We start from the raw sequence: 26292 nt of genomic DNA, 5'->3' as shown, positions 1-26292 counted from the left end.
ACACACCTCCCTCACAACCACCAACTGCCACACCATCCAACACACCTCCATCACAACCACCAACTGCCACACCATCCAACACACCTCCATCACAACCACCAACTGCCACACCATCCAACACACCTCCATCACAACCACCAACTGTGACACTGTCCAACACACCTCCCTCACAACCACCAACTGCCACACCATCCAACACACCTCCATCACAACCACCAACTGTGTCACGGTCCAACACACCTCCCTCACAACCACCAACTGCCACACCATCCAACAGTCCACCTCCATCACAACCACCAACTGCCACACCATCCAACACACCTCCATCACAACCACCAACTGCCACACCATCAACGCCTTCACTGCCACCAACTCCCTCATCACCCACTACATCGACACCAACAACAACGACGACACCTCCTACTACTACACCTGTGTCTACAACTTCACCACCACCAACGTCTGAAACGACACCATCACAACCACCAACTGTGACACAGTCCAACACACCTCCATCACAACCACCAACTGCCACACCATCCAACACACCTCCATCACAACCATCAACTGCCACTCCATCCAACACACCTCCATCACAACCACCAACTGTGACACTGTCCAACACACCTCCCTCACAACCACCAACTGCCACACCATCCAACACACCTCCATCACAACCACCAACTGTGACACTGTCCAACACACCTCCCTCACAACCACCAACTGCCACACCATCCAACACACCTCCATCACAACCACCAACTGCCACACCATCTAACACACCTCCCTCACAACCACCAACTGCCACACCATCCAACACACCTCCATCACAACCACCAACTGCCACACCATCCAACACACCTCCCTCACAACCACCAACTGTGACACTGTCCAACACACCTCCATCACAACCACCAACTGCTACACCATCCAACACACCTCCATCACAACCACCAACTGCCACACCATCCAACACACCTCCATCACAACCACCAACTGCCACACCATCCAACACACCTCCATCACAACCACCAACTGCCACACCACCAACGCCTTCACAGCCACCAACTCCCTCATCACCCACTACATCGACACCAACAACAACGACGACACCTCCTACTACTACTCCTGTATCTACAACTTCATCACCACCAACGTCTGAAACGACACCATCACAACCACCAACTGTGACACAGTCCAACACACCTCCATCACAACCACCAACTGCCACACCATCCAACACACCTCCATCACAACCACCAACTGCCACACCATCCAACACACCTCCATCACAACCACCAACTGTGACACTGTCCAACACACCTCCCTCACAACCACCAACTGCCACACCATCCAACACACCTCCATCACAACCACCAACTGTGTCACTGTCCAACACACCTCCATCACAACCACTAACTGTGTCACTGTCCAACACACCTCCCTCACAACCACCAACTGCCACACCATCTAACACACCTCCCTCACAACCACCAACTGCCACACCATCAACGCCTTCACAGCCACCAACTCCCTCATCACCCACTACATCGACACCAACAACAACGACGACACCTCCTACTACTACACCTGTGTCTACAACTTCACCACCACCAACGTCTGAAACGACACCATCACAACCACCAACTGTGACACAGTCCAACACACCTCCATCACAACCACCAACTGCTACACCATCCAACACACCTCCATCACAACCATCAACTGCCACACCATCCAACACACCTCCATCACAACCACCAACTGTGACACTGTCCAACACACCTCCCTCACAACCACCAACTGCAACACCATCCAACACACCTCCATCACAACCACCAACTGCCACACCATCCAACACACCTCCATCACAACCACCAACTGCCACACCATCAACGCCTTCACAGCCACCAACTCCCTCATCACCCACTACATCGACACCAACAACAACGACGACACCTCCTACTACTACACCTGTATCTACAACTTCACCACCACCAACGTCTGAAACGACACCATCACAACCACCAACTGTGACACAGTCCAACACACCTCCATCACAACCACCAACTGCCACACCATCCAACACACCTCCATCACAACCACCAACTGCCACACCATCCAACACACCTCCATCACAACCACCAACTGTGACACTGTCCAACACACCTCCCTCACAACCACCAACTGCCACACCATCCAACACACCTCCATCACAACCACCAACTTTGTCACTGTCCAACACACCTCCATCACAACCACCAACTGTGTCACTGTCCAACACACCTCCCTCACAACCACCAACTGCCACACCATCTAACACACCTCCCTCACAACCACCAACTGCCACACCATCAACGCCTTCACAGCCACCAACTCCCTCATCACCCACTACATCGACACCAACAACAACGACGACACCTCCTACTACTACACCTGTGTCTACAACTTCACCACCACCAACGTCTGAAACGACACCATCACAACCACCAACTGTGACACAGTCCAACACACCTCCATCACAACCACCAACTGCCACACCATCCAACACACCTCCATCACAACCATCAACTGCCACACCATCCAACACACCTCCATCACAACCACCAACTGTGACACTGTCCAACACACCTCCCTCACAACCACCAACTGCAACACCATCCAACACACCTCCATCACAACCACCAACTGCCACACCATCCAACACACCTCCATCACAACCACCAACTGCCACACCATCAACGCCTTCACAGCCACCAACTCCCTCATCACCCACTACATCGACACCAACAACAACGACGACACCTCCTACTACTACACCTGTATCTACAACTTCACCACCACCAACGTCTGAAACGACACCATCACAACCACCAACTGTGACACAGTCCAACACACCTCCCTCACAACCACCAACTGTGACACTGTCCAACACACCTCCATCACAACCACCAACTGCCACACCATCCAACACACCTCCATCACAACCACCAACTGTGACACTGTCCAACACACCTCCCTCACAACCACCAACTGCCACACCATCCAACACACCTCCATCACAACCACCAACTGTGTCACTGTCCAACACACCTCCATCACAACCACCAACTGTGTCACTGTCCAACACACCTCCCTCACAACCACCAACTGCCACACCATCCAACACACCTCCCTCACAACCACCAACTGCCACACCATCAACGCCTTCACAGCCACCAACTCCATCATCACCCACTACATCGACACCAACAACAACGACGACACCTCCTACTACTACACCTGTGTCTACAACTTCACCACCACCGTCTGAAACGACACCATCACAACCACCAACTGTGACACAGTCCAACACACCTCCATCACAACCACCAACTGCCACACCATCCAACACACCTCCATCACAACCATCAACTGCCACACCATCCAACACACCTGCATCACAACCACCAACTGTGACACTGTCCAACACACCTCCCTCACAACCACCAACTGCCACACCATCCAACACACGTCCATCACAACCACCAACTGTGACACTGTCCAACACACCTCCCTCACAACCACCAACTGCCACACCATCCAACACACCTCCATCACAACCACCAACTGCAACACCATCTAACACACCTCCCTCACAACCACCAACTGCCACACCATCCAACACACCTCCTTCACAACCACCAACTGCCACACAATCCAACACACCTCCATCACAACCACCAACTGCCACACCATCCAACACACCTCCCTCACAACCACCAACTGTGACACTGTCCAACACACCTGCATCACAACCACCAACTGTGACACCATCCAACACACCTCCATCACAACCACCAACTGCCACACCGTCCAACACACCTCCCTCACAACCACCAACTGCCACACCATCCAACACACCTCCATCACAACCACCAACTGCCACACCATCCAACACACCTCCATCACAACCATCAACTGCCACACCATCCAACACACCTCCCTCACAACCACCAACTGTGACACTGTCCAACACACCTGCATCACAACCACCAACTGTGACACCATCCAACACACCTCCATCACAACCACCAACTGCCACACCATCCAACACACCTCCATCACAACCACCAACTGCCACACCATCCAACACACCTCCATCACAACCACCAACTGCCACACCATCAACGCCTTCACAGCCACCAACTCCCTCATCACCCACTACATCGACACCAACAACAACGACCACACCTCCTACTACTACACCTGTGTCTACAACTTCACCACCACCAACGTCTGAAACGACACCATCACAACCACCAACTGTGACACAGTCCAACACACCTCCATCACAACCACCAACTGCCACACCATCCAACACACCTCCATCACAACCACCAACTGCCACACCATCCAACACACCTCCATCACAACCACCAACTGTGACACTGTCCAACACACCTCCCTCACAACCACCAACTGCCACACCATCCAACACACCTCCATCACAACCACCAACTGCCACACCATCCAACACACCTCCATCACAACCACCAACTGCCACACCATCCAACACACCTCCATCACAACCACCAACTGTGACACTGTCCAACACACCTCCATCACAACCACCAACTGCCACACCATCCAACACACCTCCATCACAACCACCAACTGCCACACCATCCAACACACCTCCATCACAACCACCAACTGCCACACCATCCAACACACCTCCATCACAACCACCAACTGCCACACCATCCAACACACCTCCATCACAACCACCAACTGCCACACCATCCAACACACCTCCATCACAACCACCAACTGCCACACCATCCAATACACCTCCATCACAACCACCAACTGTGACACTGTCTAACACACCTCCCTCACAACCACCAACTGCCACACCATCCAACACACCTCCCTCACAACCACCAACTGCCACACCATCAACGCCTTCACAGCCACCAACTCCATCATCACCCACTACATCGACACCAACAACAACGACGACACCTCCTACTACTACACCTGTGTCTACAACTTCACCACCACCGTCTGAAACGACACCATCACAACCACCAACTGTGACACAGTCCAACACACCTCCATCACAACCACCAACTGCCACACCATCCAACACACCTCCATCACAACCATCAACTGCCACACCATCCAACACACCTCCATCACAACCACCAACTGTGACACTGTCCAACACACCTCCCTCACAACCACCAACTGCCACACCATCCAACACACGTCCATCACAACCACCAACTGTGACACTGTCCAACACACCTCCCTCACAACCACCAACTGCCACACCATCCAACACACCTCCATCACAACCACCAACTGCAACACCATCTAACACACCTCCCTCACAACCACCAACTGCCACACCATCCAATACACCTCCATCACAACCACCAACTGTGACACTGTCTAACACACCTCCCTCACAACCATCAACTGTGACACTGTCCAACACACCTCCATCACAACCACCAACTGCCACACCATCCAACACACCTCCATCACAACCACCAACTGCCACACCGTCCAACACACCTCCCTCACAACCACCAACTGCCACACCATCCAACACACCTCCATCACAACCACCAACTGCCACACCATCCAACACACCTCCATCACAACCATCAACTGCCACACCATCCAACACACCTCCCTCACAACCACCAACTGTGACACTGTCCAACACACCTGCATCACAACCACCAACTGTGACACTGTCCAACACACCTCCCTCAGAACCACCAACTGCCACACCATCCAACACACCTCCATCACAACCACCAACTGCCACACCATCCAACACACCTCCATCACAACCACCAACTGCCACACCATCAACGCCTTCACAGCCACCAACTCCCTCATCACCCACTACATCGACACCAACAACAACGACCACACATCCTACTACTACACCTGTGTCTACAACTTCACCACCACCAACGTCTGAAACGACACCATCACAACCACCAACTGTGACACAGTCCAACACACCTCCATCACAACCACCAACTGCCACACCATCCAACACACCTCCATCACAACCACCAACTGCCACACCATCCAACACACCTCCATCACAACCACCAACTGTGACACTGTCCAACACACCTCCCTCACAACCACCAACTGCCACACCATCCAACACACCTCCATCACAACCACCAACTGCCACACCATCCAACACACCTCCATCACAACCACCAACTGCCACACCATCCAACACACCTCCATCACAACCACCAACTGTGACACTGTCCAACACACCTCCATCACAACCACCAACTGCCACACCATCCAACACACCTCCATCACAACCACCAACTGCCACACCATCCAACACACCTCCATCACAACCACCAACTGCCACACCATCCAACACACCTCCATCACAACCACCAACTGCCACACCATCCAACACACCTCCATCACAACCACCAACTGCCACACCATCCAACACACCTCCATCACAACCACCAACTGCCACACCATCCAATACACCTCCATCACAACCACCAACTGTGACACTGTCCAACACACCTCCCTCACAACCACCAACTGCCACACCATCCAACACACCTCCATCACAACCACCAACTGCCACACCATCAACGCCTTCACAGCCACCAACTCCCTCATCACCCACTACATCGACACCAACAACAACGACGACACCTCCTACCACTACACCTGTATCTACAACTTCACCACCACCAACGTCTGAAACGACACCATCACAACCACCAACTGTGACACAGTCCAACACACCTCCATCACAACCACCAACTGCCACACCATCCAACACACCTCCATCACAACCATCAACTGTGACACCATCCAACACACCTCCATCACAACCATCAACTGCCACACCATCCAACACACCTCCATCACAACCACCAACTGCCACACCATCCAACACACCTCCATCACAACCACCAACTGCCACACCGTCCAACACACCTCCCTCACAACCACCAACTGCCACACCATCCAACACACCTCCATCACAACCACCAACTGCCACACCATCCAACACACCTCCATCACAACCATCAACTGCCACACCATCCAACACACCTCCCTCACAACCACCAACTGTGACACTGTCCAACACACCTGCATCACAACCACCAACTGTGACACTGTCCAACACACCTCCCTCACAACCACCAACTGCCACACCATCCAACACACCTCCATCACAACCACCAACTGCCACACCATCCAACACACCTCCATCACAACCACCAACTGCCACACCATCAACGCCTTCACAGCCACCAACTCCCTCATCACCCACTACATCGACACCAACAACAACGACCACACCTCCTACTACTACACCTGTGTCTACAACTTCACCACCACCAACGTCTGAAACGACACCATCACAACCACCAACTGCCACACCATCCAACACACCTCCATCACAACCACCAACTGCCACACCATCCAACACACCTCCATCACAACCACCAACTGCCACACCATCCAACACACCTCCATCACAACCACCAACTGTGACACTGTCCAACACACCTCCCTCACAACCACCAACTGCCACACCATCCAACACACCTCCATCACAACCACCAACTGCCACACCATCCAACACACCTCCATCACAACCACCAACTGCCACACCATCCAACACACCTCCATCACAACCACCAACTGTGACACTGTCCAACACACCTCCATCACAACCACCAACTGCCACACCATCCAACACACCTCCATCACAACCACCAACTGCCACACCATCCAACACACCTCCATCACAACCACCAACTGCCACACCATCCAACACACCTCCATCACAACCACCAACTGCCACACCATCCAACACACCTCCATCACAACCACCAACTGCCACACCATCCAACACACCTCCATCACAACCACCAACTGCCACACCATCCAATACACCTCCATCACAACCACCAACTGTGACACTGTCCAACACACCTCCCTCACAACCACCAACTGCCACACCATCCAACACACCTCCATCACAACCACCAACTGCCACACCATCAACGCCTTCACAGCCACCAACTCCCTCATCACCCACTACATCGACACCAACAACAACGACGACACCTCCTACCACTACACCTGTATCTACAACTTCACCACCACCAACGTCTGAAACGACACCATCACAACCACCAACTGTGACACAGTCCAACACACCTCCATCACAACCACCAACTGCCACACCATCCAACACACCTCCATCACAACCATCAACTGCCACACCATCCAACACACCTCCATCACAACCATCAACTCTTACACTGTCCAACACACCTCCCTCACAACCACCAACTGCCACACCATCCAACACACCTCCATCACAACCACCAACTGTGACACTGTCCAACACACATCCCTCACAACCACCAACTGCCACACCATCCAACACACCTCCATCACAACCACCAACTGCCACACCATCCAACACACCTCCCTCACAACCACCAACTGCCACACCATCCAACACACCTCCATCACAACCACCAACTGCCACACCATCCAACACACCTCCATCACAACCACCAACTGTGACACTGTCCAACACACCTCCATCACAACCACCAACTGCCACACCATCAACGCCTTCACAGCCACCAACTCCCTCATCACCCACTACATCGACACCAACAACAACGACGACACCTCCTACTACTACACCTGTATCTACAACTTCACCACCACCAACGTCTGAAACGACACCATCACAACCACCAACTGTGACACAGTCCAACACACCGCCATCACAACCACCAACTGTGACACTGTCCAACACACCTCCTTCACAACCACCAACGGCCACACCATCCAACACACCTCCATCACAACCACCAACTGCCACACCATCCAACACACCTCCATCACAACCAACAACTGCCACGCCATCCAACACACCTCCATCACAACCACCAACTGTGACACCATCCAACACACCTCCATCACAACCACCAACTGCCACACCAACCAGCACACCTCCATCACAACCACCAACTGCCACACCATCCAACACACCTCCATCACAACCACCAACTACCACACCATCCAACACACCTCCATCACAACCACCAACTGCCACACCAACTGCCACACCATCCAACACACCTCCATCACAACCACCAACTGCCACACCATCCAACACACCTCCCTCACAACCACCAACTGTGACACTGTCCAACACACCTCCATCACAACCACCAACGGCCACACCATCCAACACACCTCCATCACAACCACCAACTGTGACACTGTCCAACACACCTCCATCACAACCACCAACGGCCACACCATCCAACACACCTCCATCACAACCACCAACTGTGACACTGTCCAACACACCTCCATCACAACCACCAACGGCCAAACCTTCCAACACACCTCCCTCACAACCACCAACTGCCACACCATCCAACACACCTCCATCACAACCACCAACTGCCACACCATCCAACACACCTCCATCACAACCACCAACTGCCACACCATCCAACACACCTCCATCACAACCACCAACTGCCACACCATCCAACACACCTCCATCACAACCATCAACTGCCACACCATCCAACACACCTCCATCACAACCACCAACTGCCACACCATCCAACACATCTCCATCACAACCACCAACTGTGACACTGTCCAACACGCCCACATCGCTACCGCCAACTTTAACAGCATCCAACACTCCCCCGTCACAACCGCCTAGTACGAGATCGTATGCATCCAGTTCAACACCTTCAAGGTCTTCAACTGTCACGCCTACTCAAATCAGCTCCACATCACGACCAATACCGTCCACACCATTTACTTCCATCCTCACGACTCCAACATCTAGTATAACACCGCCTTCTTCCTCTCACACTCTCACACAAACACCATCACCACCTCCTTCGTCAACTACATCTCCACCACCACAATCATCTACTTCACCACCACCATCATCCACAGAAACTCCATCATACCCAACACCTCCATCGTCTACTTCATCACCACCTTCATCGTCATCACTGCCAACTAGCCCCCCAACACCACCACCTTCAATTTCTACTGCTCCTCCCTCCACTTCAACACCCTCTACCACCACAACACCCCCAACCACTTCTCCCACTTCAACTGTAAGCTCATCGGCGTCTCCGTCATCTGAGCCCACACCACTATCGCCATCAACTGCATCTCCATCACCACCATCGTCTACTTCTCCACCTCCATCTACTTCATCACCTCCAACATCTACTTTACCAACTCCTTCATCTACTTTGCCTCCACCCTCGTCTACCCCATCACCTACTCCATCTTCTTCATCACCACCATCATCTACTTCACCACCTCTATCGTCTTCTACATCTCCGCCACCACCATCATCTACTTCACCACCACCATCATCCACAGAAACTCCATCATACCCAACACCACGGTCTCAATCACCATCTACTGCATCTCCAACACCTCCATCGTCTACTTCACCACCTCCTTCATCGTCATCACTGCCAACTAGCCCCCCAACACCACCACCTTCAATTTCTACTGCTCCTCCATCTACTTCAACACCCTCTACCACCACAACACCCCCAACCACTTCTCCCCCTTCATCTGTAAGCTCATCTGCGCCTCCGTCATCTGAGCCCACACCACTCTCGCCATCAACTGCATCTCCATCACCACCATCGTCTTCTTCTCCACCTCCATCTACTTCATCACCACCAACATCTACTTTACCACCTCCTTCATCTACTTTGCCTCCACCCTCGTCTACCCCACCACCTACTTCATCTTCTTCATCACCACCATCATCTACTTCACCACCTCTGTCGTCTTCTACATCTCCGCCACCACCATCATCTACTTCACCACCACCATCATCCACAGAAACCCCATCATACCCAACACCACGGTCTCAATCACCATCTACTGCATCTCCAACACCTCCATCGTCTACTTCACCACCTCCTTCATCGTCATCACTGCCAACTAGCCCCCCAACACCACCACCTTCAATTTCTACTGCTCCTTCATCTACTTCAACACCCTCTACCACCACAACACCCCCAACCACTTCTCCCCCTTCAACTGTAAGCTCATCTGCGCCTCCGTCATCTGAGCCCACACCACTATCGCCATCAACTGCATCTCCATCACCACCATCGTCTTCTTCTCCACCTCCATCTACTTCATCACCACCAACATCTACTTTACCACCTCCTTCATCTACTTTGCCTCCACCCTCGTCTACCCCACCACCACCATCATCCACAGAAACTCCATCATACCCAACACCACGGTCTCAATCACCATCTACTGCATCTCCAACACCTCCATCGTCTACTTCACCACCTCCTTCATCGTCATCACTGCCAACTAGCCCCCCAACACCACCACCTTCAATTTCTACTGCTCCTCCATCTACTTCAACACCCTCTACCACCACAACACCCCCAACCACTTCTCCCCCTTCAACTGTAAGCTCATCTGCGCCTCCGTCATCTGAGCCCACACCACTATCGCCATCAACTGCATCTCCATCACCACCATCGTCTTCTTCTCCATCTACTTCATCACCACCAACATCTACTTTACCACCTCCTTCATCTACTTTGCCTCCACCCTCGTCTACCCCACCACCTACTTCATCTTCTTCATCACCACCATCATCTACTTCACCACCTCTATCGTCTTCTACATCTCCGCCACCACCATCATCTACTTCACCACCACCATCATCCACAGAAACTCCATCATACCCAACACCACGGTCTCAATCACCATCTACTGCATCTCCAACACCTCCATCGTCTACTTCACCACCCCCTTCATCGTCATCACTGCCAACTAGCCCCCCAACACCACCACCTTCAATTTCTACTGCTCCTCCATCTACTTCAACACCCTCTACCACCACAACACCCCCAACCACTTCTCCCCCTTCAACTGCAAGCTCATCGGCGCCTCCGTCATCTGAGCCCACACCACTATCGCCATCAACTGCATCTCCATCACCACCATCGTCTTCTTCTCCACCTCCATCTACTTCATCACCACCAACATCTACTTTACCACCTCCTTCATCTACTTTGCCTCCACCCTCGTCTACCCCACCACCTACTTCATCTTCTTCATCACCACCATCATCTACTTCACCACCTCTATCGTCTTCTACATCTCCGCCACCACCATCATCTACTTCACCACCACCATCATCCACAGAAACCCCATCATACCCAACACCACGGTCTCAATCACCATCTACTGCATCTCCAACACCTCCATCGTCTACTTCACCACCTCCTTCATCGTCATCACTGCCAACTAGCCCCCCAACACCACCACCTTCAATTTCTACTGCTCCTCCATCTACTTCAACACCCTCTACCACCACAACACCCCCAACCACTTCTCCCCCTTCATCTGTAAGCTCATCTGCGCCTCCGTCATCTGAGCCCACACCACTCTCGCCATCAACTGCATCTCCATCACCACCATCGTCTTCTTCTCCACCTCCATCTACTTCATCACCACCAACATCTACTTTACCACCTCCTTCATCTAATTTGCCTCCACCCTCGTCTACCCCACCACCTACTTCATCTTCTTCATCACCACCATCATCTACTTCACCACCTCTATCATCTTCTACATCTCCGCCACCACCATCATCTACTTCACCACCACCATCATCCACAGAAACTCCATCATACCCAACACCACGGTCTCAATCACCATCTACTGCATCTCCAACACCTCCATCGTCTACTTCACCACCTCCTTCATCGTCATCACTGCCAACTAGCCCCCCAACACCACCACCTTCAATTTCTACTGCTCCTCCATCTACTTCAACACCCTCTACCACCACAACACCCCCAACCACTTCTTCCCCTTCAACTGTAAGCTCATCTGCGCCTCCGTCATCTGAGCCCACACCACTATCGCCATCAACTGCATCTCCATCACCACCATCGTCTTCTTCTCAACCTCCATCTACTTCATCACCACCAACATCTACTTTACCACCTCCTTCATCTACTTTGCCTCCACCCTCGTCTACCCCACCACCTACTTCATCTTCTTCATCACCACCATCATCTACTTCACCACCTCTATCGTCTTCTACATCTCCGCCACCACCATCATCTACTTCACCACCACCATCATCCACAGAAACTCCATCATACCCAACACCACGGTCTCAATCACCATCTACTGCATCTCCAACACCTCCATCGTCTACTTTACCACCCCCTTCATCGTCATCACTGCCAACTAGCCCCCCAACACCACCACCTTCAATTTCTACTGCTCCTCCATCTACTTCAACACCCTCTACCACCACAACACCCCCAACCACTTCTCCCCCTTCAACTGTAAGCTCATCGGCGCCTCCGTCATCTGAGCCCACACCACTATCGCCATCAACTGCATCTCCATCACCACCATCGTCTTCTTCTCCACCTCCATCTACTTCATCACCACCAACATCTACTTTACCACCTCCTTCATCTACTTTGCCTCCACCCTCGTCTACCCCACCACCTACTTCATCTTCTTCATCACCACAATCATCTACTTCACCACCTCTGTCGTCTTCTACATCTCCGCCACCACCATCATCTACTTCACCACCACCATCATCCACAGAAACCCCATCATACCCAACACCACGGTCTCAATCACCATCTACTGCATCTCCAACACCTCCATCGTCTACTTCACCACCTCCTTCATCGTCATCACTGCCAACTAGCCCCCCAACACCACCACCTTCAATTTCTACTGCTCCTCCATCTACTTCAACACCCTCTACCACCACAACACCCCCAACCACTTCTCCCCCTTCAACTGTAAGCTCATCTGCGCCTCCGTCATCTGAGCCCACACCACTATCGCCATCAACTGCATCTCCATCACCACCATCGTCTTCTTCTCCACCTCCATCTACTTCATCACCACCAACATCTACTTTACCACCTCCTTCATCTACTTTGCCTCCACCCTCGTCTACCCCACCACCTACTTCATCTTCTTCATCACCACCATCATCTACTTCACCACCTCTATCGTCTTCTACATCTCCGCCACCACCATCATCTACTTCACCACCACCATCATCCACAGAAACTCCATCATACCCAACACCACGGTCTCAATCACCATCTACTGCATCTCCAACACCTCCATCGTCTACTTCACCACCTCCTTCATCGTCATCACTGCCAACTAGCCCCCCAACACCACCACCTTCAATTTCTACTGCTCCTCCATCTACTTCAACACCCTCTACCACCACAACACCCCCAACCACTTCTCCCCCTTCAACTGTAAGCTCATCGGCGCCTCCGTCATCTGAGCCCACACCACTATCGCCATCAACTGCATCTCCATCACCACCATCGTCTTCTTCTCCACCTCCATCTACTTCATCACCACCAACATCTACTTTACCACCTCCTTCGTCTACTTTGCCTCCACCCTCGTCTACCCCACCACCTACTTCATCTTCTTCATCACCACCATCATCTACTTCACCACCTCTATCGTCTTCTACATCTCCGCCACCACCATCATCTACTTCACCACCACCATCATCCACAGAAACCCCATCATACCCAACACCACAGTCTCAATCACCATCTACTGCATCTCCAACACCTCCATCGTCTACTTCACCACCTCCTTCATCGTCATCACTGCCAACTAGCCCCCCAACACCACCACCTTCAATTTCTACTGCTCCTCCATCTACTTCAACACCCTCTACCACCACAACACCCCCAACCACTTCTTCCCCTTCAACTGTAAGCTCATCTGCGCCTCCGTCATCTGAGCCCACACCACTATCGCCATCAACTGCATCTCCATCACCACCATCGTCTTCTTCTCCACCTCCATCTACTTCATCACCACCAACATCTACTTTACCACCTCCTTCATCTACTTTGCCTCCACCCTCGTCTACCCCACCACCTACTTCATCTTCTTCATCACCACCATCATCTACTTCACCACCTCTATCGTCTTCTACATCTCCGCCACCACCATCATCTACTTCACCACCACCATCATCCACAGAAACTCCATCATACCCAACACCACGGTCTCAATCACCATCTACTGCATCTCCAACACCTCCATCGTCTACTTCACCACCTCCTTCATCGTCATCACTGCCAACTAGCCCCCCAACACCACCACCTTCAATTTCTACTGCTCCTCCATCTACTTCAACACCCTCTACCACCACAACACCCCCAACCACTTCTTCCCCTTCAACTGTAAGCTCATCTGCGCCTCCGTCATCTGAGCCCACACCACTATCGCCATCAACTGCATCTCCATCACCACCATCGTCTTCTTCTCCACCTCCATCTACTTCATCACCACCAACATCTACTTTACCACCTCCTTCATCTACTTTCCCTCCACCCTCGTCTACCCCACCACCTACTTCATCTTCTTCATCACCACCATCATCTACTTCACCACCTCTATCGTCTTCTACATCTCCGCCACCACCATCATCTACTTCACCACCACCATCATCCACAGAAACCCCATCATACCCAACACCACGGTCTCAATCACCATCTACTGCATCTCCAACACCTCCATCGTCTACTTCACCACCTCCTTCATCGTCATCACTGCCAACTAGCCCCCCAACACCACCACCTTCAATTTCTACTGCTCCTCCATCTACTTCAACACCCTCTACCACCACAACACCCCCAACCACTTCTCCCCCTTCAACTGTAAGCTCATCTGCGCCTCCGTCATCTGAGCCCACACCACTATCGCCATCAACTGCATCTCCATCACCACCATCGTCTTCTTCTCCACCTCCATCTACTTCATCACCACCAACATCTACTTTACCACCTCCTTCATCTACTTTGCCTCCACCCTCGTCTACCCCACCACCTACTTCATCTTCTTCATCACCACCATCATCTACTTCACCACCTCTATCGTCTTCTACATCTCCGCCACCACCATCATCTACTTCACCACCACCATCATCCACAGAAACCCCATCATACCCAACACCACGGTCTCAATCACCATCTACTGCATCTCCAACACCTCCATCGTCTACTTCACCACCTCCTTCATCGTCATCACTGCCAACTAGCCCCCCAACACCACCACCTTCAATTTCTACTGCTCCTCCATCTACTTCAACACCCTCTACCACCACAACACCCCCAACCACTTCTTCCCCTTCAACTGTAAGCTCATCTGCGCCTCCGTCATCTGAGCCCACACCACTATCGCCATCAACTGCATCTCCATCACCACCATCGTCTTCTTCTCCACCTCCATCTACTTCATCACCACCAACATCTACTTTACCACCTCCTTCATCTACTTTCCCTCCACCCTCGTCTACCCCACCACCTACTTCATCTTCTTCATCACCACCATCATCTACTTCACCACCTCTATCGTCTTCTACATCTCCGCCACCACCATCATCTACTTCACCACCACCATCATCCACAGAAACCCCATCATACCCAACACCACGGTCTCAATCACCATCTACTGCATCTCCAACACCTCCATCGTCTACTTCACCACCTCCTTCATCGTCATCACTGCCAACTAGCCCCCCAACACCACCACCTTCAATTTCTACTGCTCCTCCATCTACTTCAACACCCTCTACCACCACAACACCCCCAACCACTTCTCCCCCTTCAACTGTAAGCTCATCTGCGCCTCCGTCATCTGAGCCCACACCACTATCGCCATCAACTGCATCTCCATCACCACCATCGTCTTCTTCTCCACCTCCATCTACTTCATCACCACCAACATCTACTTTACCACCTCCTTCATCTACTTTCCCTCCACCCTCGTCTACCCCACCACCTACTTCATCTTCTTCATCACCACCATCATCTACTTCACCACCTCTATCGTCTTCTACATCTCCGCCACCACCATCATCTACTTCACCACCACCATCATCCACAGAAACCCCATCATACCCAACACCACGGTCTCAATCACCATCTACTGCATCTCCAACACCTCCATCGTCTACTTCACCACCTCCTTCATCGTCATCACTGCCAACTAGCCCCCCAACACCACCACCTTCAATTTCTACTGCTCCTCCATCTACTTCAACACCCTCTACCACCACAACACCCCCAACCACTTCTTCCCCTTCAACTGTAAGCTCATCTGCGCCTCCGTCATCTGAGCCCACACCACTATCGCCATCAACTGCATCTCCATCACCACCATCGTCTTCTTCTCCACCTCCATCTACTTCATCACCACCAACATCTACTTTACCACCTCCTTCATCTACTTTGCCTCCACCCTCGTCTACCCCACCACCTACTTCATCTTCTTCATCACCACCATCATCTACTTCACCACCTCTATCGTCTTCTACATCTCCGCCACCACCATCATCTACTTCACCACCACCATCATCCACAGAAACCCCATCATACCCAACACCACGGTCTCAATCACCATCTACTGCATCTCCAACACCTCCATCGTCTACTTCACCACCTCCTTCATCGTCATCACTGCCAACTAGCCCCCCAACACCACCACCTTCAATTTCTACTGCTCCTCCATCTACTTCAACACCCTCTACCACCACAACACCCCCAACCACTTCTCCCCCTTTAACTGTAAGCTCATCTGCGCCACCGTCATCTGAGCCCACACCACTATCGCCATCAACTGCATCTCCATCACCACCATCGTCTTCTTCTCCACCTCCATCTACTTCATCACCACCAACATCTACTTTACCACCTCCTTCATCTACTTTCCCTCCACCCTCGTCTACCCCACCACCTACTTCATCTTCTTCATCACCACCATCATCTACTTCACCACCTCTATCGTCTTCTACATCTCCGCCACCACCATCATCTACTTCACCACCACCATCATCCACAGAAACCCCATCATACCCAACACCACGGTCTCAATCACCATCTACTGCATCTCCAACACCTCCATCGTCTACTTCACCACCTCCTTCATCGTCATCACTGCCAACTAGCCCCCCAACACCACCACCTTCAATTTCTACTGCTCCTCCATCTACTTCAACACCCTCTACCACCACAACACCCCCAACCACTTCTCCCCCTTCAACTGTAAGCTCATCTGCGCCTCCGTCATCTAAGCCCACACCACTATCGCCATCAACTGCATCTCCATCACCACCATCGTCTTCTTCTCCACCTCCATCTACTTCATCACCACCAACATCTACTTTACCACCTCCTTCATCTACTTTGCCTCCACCCTCGTCTACCCCACCACCTACTTCATCTTCTTCATCACCACCATCATCTACTTCACCACCTCTATCGTCTTCTACATCTCCGCCACCACCATCATCTACTTCACCACCACCATCATCCACAGAAACCCCATCATACCCAACACCACGGTCTCAATCACCATCTACTGCATCTCCAACACCTCCATCGTCTACTTCACCACCTCCTTCATCGTCATCACTGCCAACTAGCCCCCCAACACCACCACCTTCAATTTCTACTGCTCCTCCATCTACTTCAACACCCTCTACCACCACAACACCCCCAACCACTTCTCCCCCTTCAACTGTAAGCTCATCGGCGCCTCCGTCATCTGAGCCCACACCACTATCGCCATCAACTGCATCTCCATCACCACCATCGTCTTCTTCTCCACCTCCATCTACTTCATCACCACCAACATCTACTTTACCACCTCCTTCATCTACTTTCCCTCCACCCTCGTCTACCCCACCACCTACTTCATCTTCTTCATCACCACCATCATCTACTTCACCACCTCTATCGTCTTCTACATCTCCGCCACCACCATCATCTACTTCACCACCACCATCATCCACAGAAACCCCATCATACCCAACACCACGGTCTCAATCACCATCTACTGCATCTCCAACACCTCCATCGTCTACTTCACCACCTCCTTCATCGTCATCACTGCCAACTAGCCCCCCAACACCACCACCTTCAATTTCTACTGCTCCTCCATCTACTTCAACACCCTCTACCACCACAACACCCCCAACCACTTCTCCCCCTTCAACTGTAAGCTCATCTGCGCCACCGTCATCTGAGCCCACACCACTATCGCCATCAACTGCATCTCCATCACCACCATCGTCTTCTTCTCCACCTCCATCTACTTCATCACCACCAACATCTACTTTACCACCTCCTTCATCTACTTTGCCTCCACCCTCGTCTACCCCACCACCTACTTCATCTTCTTCATCACCACCATCATCTACTTCACCACCTCTATCGTCTTCTACATCTCCGCCACCACCATCATCTACTTCACCACCACCATCATCCACAGAAACTCCATCATACCCAACACCACGGTCTCAATCACCATCTACTGCATCTCCAACACCTCCATCGTCTACTTCACCACCTCCTTCATCGTCATCACTGCCAACTAGCCCCCCAACACCACCACCTTCAATTTCTACTGCTCTTCCATCTACTTCAACACCCTCTACCACCACAACACCCCCAACCACTTCTTCCCCTTCAACTGTAAGCTCATCTGCGCCACCGTCATCTGAGCCCACACCACTATCGCCATCAACTGCATCTCCATCACCACCATCGTCTTCTTCTCCACCTCCATCTACTTCATCACCACCAACATCTACTTTACCACCTCCTTCATCTACTTTGCCTCCACCCTCGTCTACCCCACCACCTACTTCATCTTCTTCATCACCACCATCATCTACTTCACCACCTCTATCGTCTTCTACATCTCCGCCACCACCATCATCTACTTCACCACCACCATCATCCACAGAAACTCCATCATACCCAACACCACGGTCTCAATCACCATCTACTGCATCTCCAACACCTCCATCGTCTACTTCACCACCTCCTTCATCGTCATCACTGCCAACTAGCCCCCCAACACCACCACCTTCAATTTCTACTGCTCCTCCATCTACTTCAACACCCTCTACCACCACAACACCCCCAACCACTTCTTCCCCTTCAACTGTAAGCTCATCTGCGCCTCCGTCATCTGAGCCCACACCACTATCGCCATCAACTGCATCTCCATCACCACCATCGTCTTCTTCTCCACCTCCATCTACTTCATCACCACCAACATCTACTTTACCACCTCCTTCATCTACTTTGCCTCCACCCTCGTCTACCCCACCACCTACTTCATCTTCTTCATCACCACCATCATCTACTTCACCACCTCTATCGTCTTCTACATCTCCGCCACCACCATCATCTACTTCACCACCACCATCATCCACAGAAACTCCATCATACCCAACACCACGGTCTCAATCACCATCTACTGCATCTCCAACACCTCCATCGTCTACTTCACCACCCCCTTCATCGTCATCACTGCCAACTAGCCCCCCAACACCACCACCTTCAATTTCTACTGCTCCTCCATCTACTTCAACACCCTCTACCACCACAACACCCCCAACCACTTCTCCCCCTTCAACTGTAAGCTCATCGGCGCCTCCGTCATCTGAGCCCACACCACTATCGCCATCAACTGCATCTCCATCACCACCATCGTCTTCTTCTCCACCTCCATCTACTTCATCACCACCAACATCTACTTTACCACCTCCTTCATCTACTTTGCCTCCACCCTCGTCTACCCCACCACCTACTTCATCTTCTTCATCACCACCATCATCTACTTCACCACCTCTATCGTCTTCTACATCTCCGCCACCACCATCATCTACTTCACCACCACCATCATTCACAGAAACTCCATCATACCCAACACCACGGTCTCAATCACCATCTACTGCATCTCCAACACCTTCATCGTCTACTTCACCACCTCCTTCATCGTCATCACTGCCAACTAGCCCCCCAACACCACCACCTTCAATTTCTACTGCTCCTCCATCTACTTCAACACCCTCTACCACCACAACACCCCCAACCACTTCTCCCCCTTCAACTGTAAGCTCATCTGCGCCACCGTCATCTGAGCCCACACCACTATCGCCATCAACTGCATCTCCATCACCACCATCGTCTTCTTCTCCACCTCCATCTACTTCATCACCACCAACATCTACTTTACCACCTCCTTCATCTACTTTGCCTCCACCCTCGTCTACCCCACCACCTACTTCATCTTCTTCATCACCACCATCATCTACTTCACCACCTCTATCGTCTTCTACATCTCCGCCACCACCATCATCTACTTCACCACCACCATCATCCACAGAAACTCCATCATACCCAACACCACGGTCTCAATCACCATCTACTGCATCTCCAACACCTCCATCGTCTACTTTACCACCTCCTTCATCGTCATCACTGCCAACTAGCCCCCCAACACCACCACCTTCAATTTCTACTGCTCCTCCATCTACTTCAACACCCTCTACCACCACAACACCCCCAACCACTTCTTCCCCTTCAACTGTAAGCTCATCTGCGCCTCCGTCATCTGAGCCCACACCACTATCGCCATCAACTGCATCTCCATCACCACCATCGTCTTCTTCTCCACCTCCATCTACTTCATCACCACCAACATCTACTTTACCACCTCCTTCATCTACTTTGCCTCCACCCTCGTCTACCCCACCACCTACTTCATCTTCTTCATCACCACCATCATCTACTTCACCACCTCTTTCATCATCATCACTGCCAACTAGCCCCCCAACACCACCACCTTCAATTTCTACTGCTCCTCCATCTACTTCAACACCCTCCACCACCACAACACCCCCAACCACTTATCCCCCTTCAACTGTAAGCTCATCACCCTCGTCATCTACCGCAACTCCATCACCTCCTTCATCTACTTCACCACCTCCTTCGTCTACTGCATCTAAATCATCACCATCGTCTACTTTCGTGTCTTCAACTACCACACCATCGACCACGACAACCCCACCCACAACAACGACAGAAACCACACCAGCAAAATCGACTTCGACTTTCTACTCTACAGGTAAAGAAGAGCTAGTGGGTGGGAGAGAGAGCAAGGGAGTGAGGGTGTTTGTGCCGTAGATTGAGGATGTTAGGAGAAGAAAACAAATATGTGTGTGTGGACAGATTTAATTAAGGCCCTAGGAAAAGGTATGTGTGCGCACTTCTTAGCATGTTTAGATCCTGAAAACAGAGAGGGAAGTAAAGTGTGTGTGTTTGTCGTTGATGTGTATGTGTGTGTGTGTGTGTGTGTGTGTATGTGTGCCGCGTGCGTGTGTGAGTGCCTGCTTGCGTGCGTCCGTGCTTGGGTGTGTGCGCGCGCGTGTGTGTGTGTGTGTGTGTGTGTGTGTTTTTAGTGTGCGCGCGCATGTATGGTGGTCAGTGTGGGTGTGTGTTTGAGAGAGAGAGAGAGAGAGAGAGAGAGAAAGAGAACTTCGTGGACAGTTCTTCATTATGGTGATGTACACACAAAACGTTTTGCAAGCTAACTCGTTCTGTAGTTCTCACCTTGATTTGAACCTGTTGGTAATTTTGAGCGTGTTTGGCTGTGGGACTGTATATGGACTACAACAATGACAACTTTGCTTTCAGTTTGCACAGCCGAGTATGACTGGAGTGACTGGGGCCCCTGTCTGCCGTGTTATTCTTCCGAAGGCGTGCGCAACCGCACTGGGTTTGTACCATTCTGTTTTTGTGCTTCGCATGACGTTGCGGAGTGTCCGTATTTGCCAGCTTTTTTTCTCTCTAAAGTATGCACTGGATATGAACGGCTTTTATTCCGCTTGGATGAAGTGAAGTGAATTAAGGAATTTTTAGCCCGTGTATATTGTTTTCTGTGGTTCGTGTTCCTCCTTCCCGAACCTTGAAATCCCCTTGCCGGGCAAGGCGGAGAGTCTTGGAGAGAGAGAGAGAGAGAGAGAGAGAGAGAGAGAGAGAGAGAGAGAGAGAGAGAGAGAGAGAGAGATGGGCAGCCACAGAGAAAGAGAGATAGAGAGAGAGAGAGGCAGACAGACAGAGAAAGAGATAGAGAGAGAGCGAAAGAGAGGCAAGCATACAGTAAAAGACAGACAGACAGACTGTCACGTTTCACTATATCACAGAAGGTGATTATGAACGGTTAGTTCCTGCTAACTAACTAACCACACTACGATCCACTCTCGCAGTCATACAAATAGATAGAATCAACAAAAGTATAAGTTTCAGACGCCTGTTTATATACTATCTCGCCACCTCCCTCGAGACTTCACCCCAAAAGATGTTTTACGTTCAAAATGTAAAAATAGGTCACTGACAAAAATGCCAGTTAAAGTTTAGAAAATGATAATAACAACCACCAGAACACCAGGTAACAGCATACAGCAGATGTTCTGGTTACAGCATACAGCAGATGTTCCGGTTACAGCATACCGCAGATAAGTAGGTAGGTAACGTAGGCTGCAACAAAAAACATCGGTGCACTAAACATTCCACGCTACCCTTCACACTCCACCTTTAAACATGTCACCCTTCTATATTTCATAGAGCACGTGGGCCTGCACAAACGAACTTTTAAAACAATAAATCAGCTATTTTCCTTCCTTCTCTCCATATCTGCAAAAAACATATACAGATTATTATTTAAGCGTCACAAAGAGCAAATTATGCGCTAACCTGGAAAGAGCAACAGAGAGTATTTCATTCCACAAACACAGACTCGTCAACACCGTTAAATAACGATTTATTACCTCAACAGCCTATGTAGGTAGCTCTCCTTTAAGCGAATCCGCTTCCTTTGATATAGCTTCCGTCCGTCGACGAAATTCTTGCCATACCCCTCTTGCGCTGAATTACTTTATATGCGTCGAAGTTCTCCAACGCTCAGCCAAGAAACCTGACGCCTCGTCGTCAGAAACATATATGGTGGCGATAGGCGGTCACTCCTCCCTTGTCCAAAGAGCCCTCCTGTACTAATGCAGAGCTGGCACGATGACATCAAAAATATCACCCCGTGCTGAAATCCTCCAACTCTTAGACGAACAAGTACCGTCTCCCTATCGTGCCTATGTTAAAGTGGGGACGTTTCAAGTCTTCCCCAAAACACCTTGAAAACATCACGTGACTCCCCGTGTCACATAATTATCCAGTTCAGTCACAGCCGATTTTGCCCAGGCAGCAAAATCACCCACGTGGAACCATGCAAAACGAAATCCCCGTGCTCAGCTTTGCTCGGTCAGCTAAACAGCCCGTCGCCCCCAAAAGCACAGGCGCTTTTCATCACAATTTGAGAAAGGCACCCCACAAAGTGTTCCTTTCTCAATCCATGTCACTAAATCGTGACACAGACAGACAAAGCGTATTCCCTAATATAATGATCAGTGCAATATTCCAAGCAAGAGGGGTGTTTTTTCACTGTTAGCTACCCCTTATAATTAAATGTTCATACCAATCCGTCTACAGAACTTGCATCAGCTGCTGTGTAGGGGAGGATGACATCATTGAGACTGAGCCTTGCAACGACTGCCAGTGCGAGGTGACAGCCGAGGACATTGAATACCAACTGGGCTTCCTTCCCGAGGATAACGTGCTGGGCACGATAGAGGACTCAGACATCGTCATTGAGATTGACGCCAACGGGACTTTCTATCTGGAGTATAACACTACAGTCGTTGGAAAGTGTCATGAATGGTGAGTGAGGGCGAGGGAAGGGGTGGGATTGGGTGAGAGGTGTGTGTGTGTGTGTGTGTGTGTGTGTGTGTGTGTGTGTGTGTGTGTGTGTGTTGTATTTGTGTGTGTGTGTGTGTTGTATTTGTGTGTGTGTACGTGTGTGTGTGTGTGTGTGTGTGTGTTGTATGTGTGTGTGTGTGTGTTGTATTTGTGTGTGTGTGTGTTGTATTTGTGTGTGTGTGTGTGTTGTATTTGTGTGTGTGTGTGTGTGTGTGTTGTATTTGTGTGTGTGTGTGTGTGTGTGTGTGTGTGTGTGTGTGTGTGTGTGTGTGTGTCATTGCTCCTTTATCTCTCGCCTTACTCTCTCTCACACACACACACACACACACACACACACACGCACGCACACACGCACGCACACACACACGCACACACATACACATTCCAAAATTGCTTACCTCTTCTTGCCCATTTTTGTTCAAGTTCAAGTGTGGAAAAAGATTTGTTCTTCCACCTCGCCTTTCCACTAAATTTGTAATTGTTTGTTTGTTCGTTCTAAATGTTGTCGCATAGCCATGTCTTCTTTGCTAATATATTCTGTAATTATATACAACTATGTGTCAAGCACTTTTTCTTGGGTTTGTTTTTCAGCCAGTGCCTGTTCAACGGCTCTTTCGTCTGCAGCGTCGACCTCTGTTCAACCACAGTAGTAACCGTGACACGTACACCTACGACAGGTAGAAACACTGGAGAGCTTTGGGGAGTTTCAGTTTATTTTATTCCAAATTTTCATTCAGCATTCTTCCCTACTCTCCCCCCCCCCCCCCCCCTTGATGCCCTAATAGTTTTATTTAGTTGATTTAAACTTGTGTTCTGCACTTTGATTGGTTGGTTGTTGGCTTTTTGTTGTCCCTTCAACCTCAGAACCTATCATTTGGCTATTCGAGACCGATTCAATGTTGTTTACTTTCTGAGTTTTGTTCTACACGTACATGAACGTGCTGTTTTTCACAATCATTTCAGCGTCTATCAATTTTGCCATATTACATTAGGCCAAACAAAAATATATGTTGGTTTAGGGTAACATAACCACACAAAAAATAGGGTCGGTAGGTCGGCTTTTTTTTTCTTTCATGTTTAGTCTCGGACGTATTGTTCGCAAAAATGTGTCAGAGTTTGTTTTTGTTTTTAAAGTTTTAGGGTCGGTCGGGTTACACTAAACCAACATATATTTTTGTTTTAAAAGAACCATTCTGACCTTGTGAAATCCTGGATAGGCTTTTACAAGGGATAAGAGCAATGAATACCGAAACTCGAATGTGGCCGTGGGTTCGAATCCCACTTCTGACACCGTGTCATGTGTCTCACAAAGCATACATTACAAACGACAGGGCCGGACTAGGCTAAGAGGAGGGGGGGGTTGCCAGTGGGGATCAGGGGGCGAAGCCCCCTGAAGCTGATGGGTAGGTCATATTCTGAGATAGCAAAATGGTCGCTCCTTGCATGAAACGGCATAAAATAAACAATAATAAAAAATGTTTTAAATAAGTGAGGTACATGTTTAGGCTAGGGATGGGGGGGCGGTGGGGTTGCG

The 26292-nt window shown here is 50.7% G+C and overlaps 1 protein-coding gene across 1 annotated transcript in view; it reads left to right on the top strand.

Moving 5' to 3' along the window:
- The window catches only part of LOC138982535 (mucin-19-like), a 102794-nt gene that overhangs the window by 64781 nt on the left and 11721 nt on the right, over nucleotides 1-26292 (top strand). Inside the window, exons 34-37 of the mRNA XM_070355839.1 lie at nucleotides 278-22077; nucleotides 22647-22728; nucleotides 24492-24719; nucleotides 25350-25435. Of these exons, the coding sequence (XP_070211940.1) occupies nucleotides 278-22077; nucleotides 22647-22728; nucleotides 24492-24719; nucleotides 25350-25435 (22196 nt within the window). The remainder of the gene's footprint in view (nucleotides 1-277; nucleotides 22078-22646; nucleotides 22729-24491; nucleotides 24720-25349; nucleotides 25436-26292) is intronic.

This window comes from Littorina saxatilis, linkage group LG12 (assembly GCF_037325665.1).
Source record: "Littorina saxatilis isolate snail1 linkage group LG12, US_GU_Lsax_2.0, whole genome shotgun sequence".
Taxonomy (NCBI): Eukaryota; Metazoa; Mollusca; class Gastropoda; order Littorinimorpha; family Littorinidae; genus Littorina; species Littorina saxatilis.
This window is presented reverse-complemented; position numbering and strand designations above follow the sequence as displayed.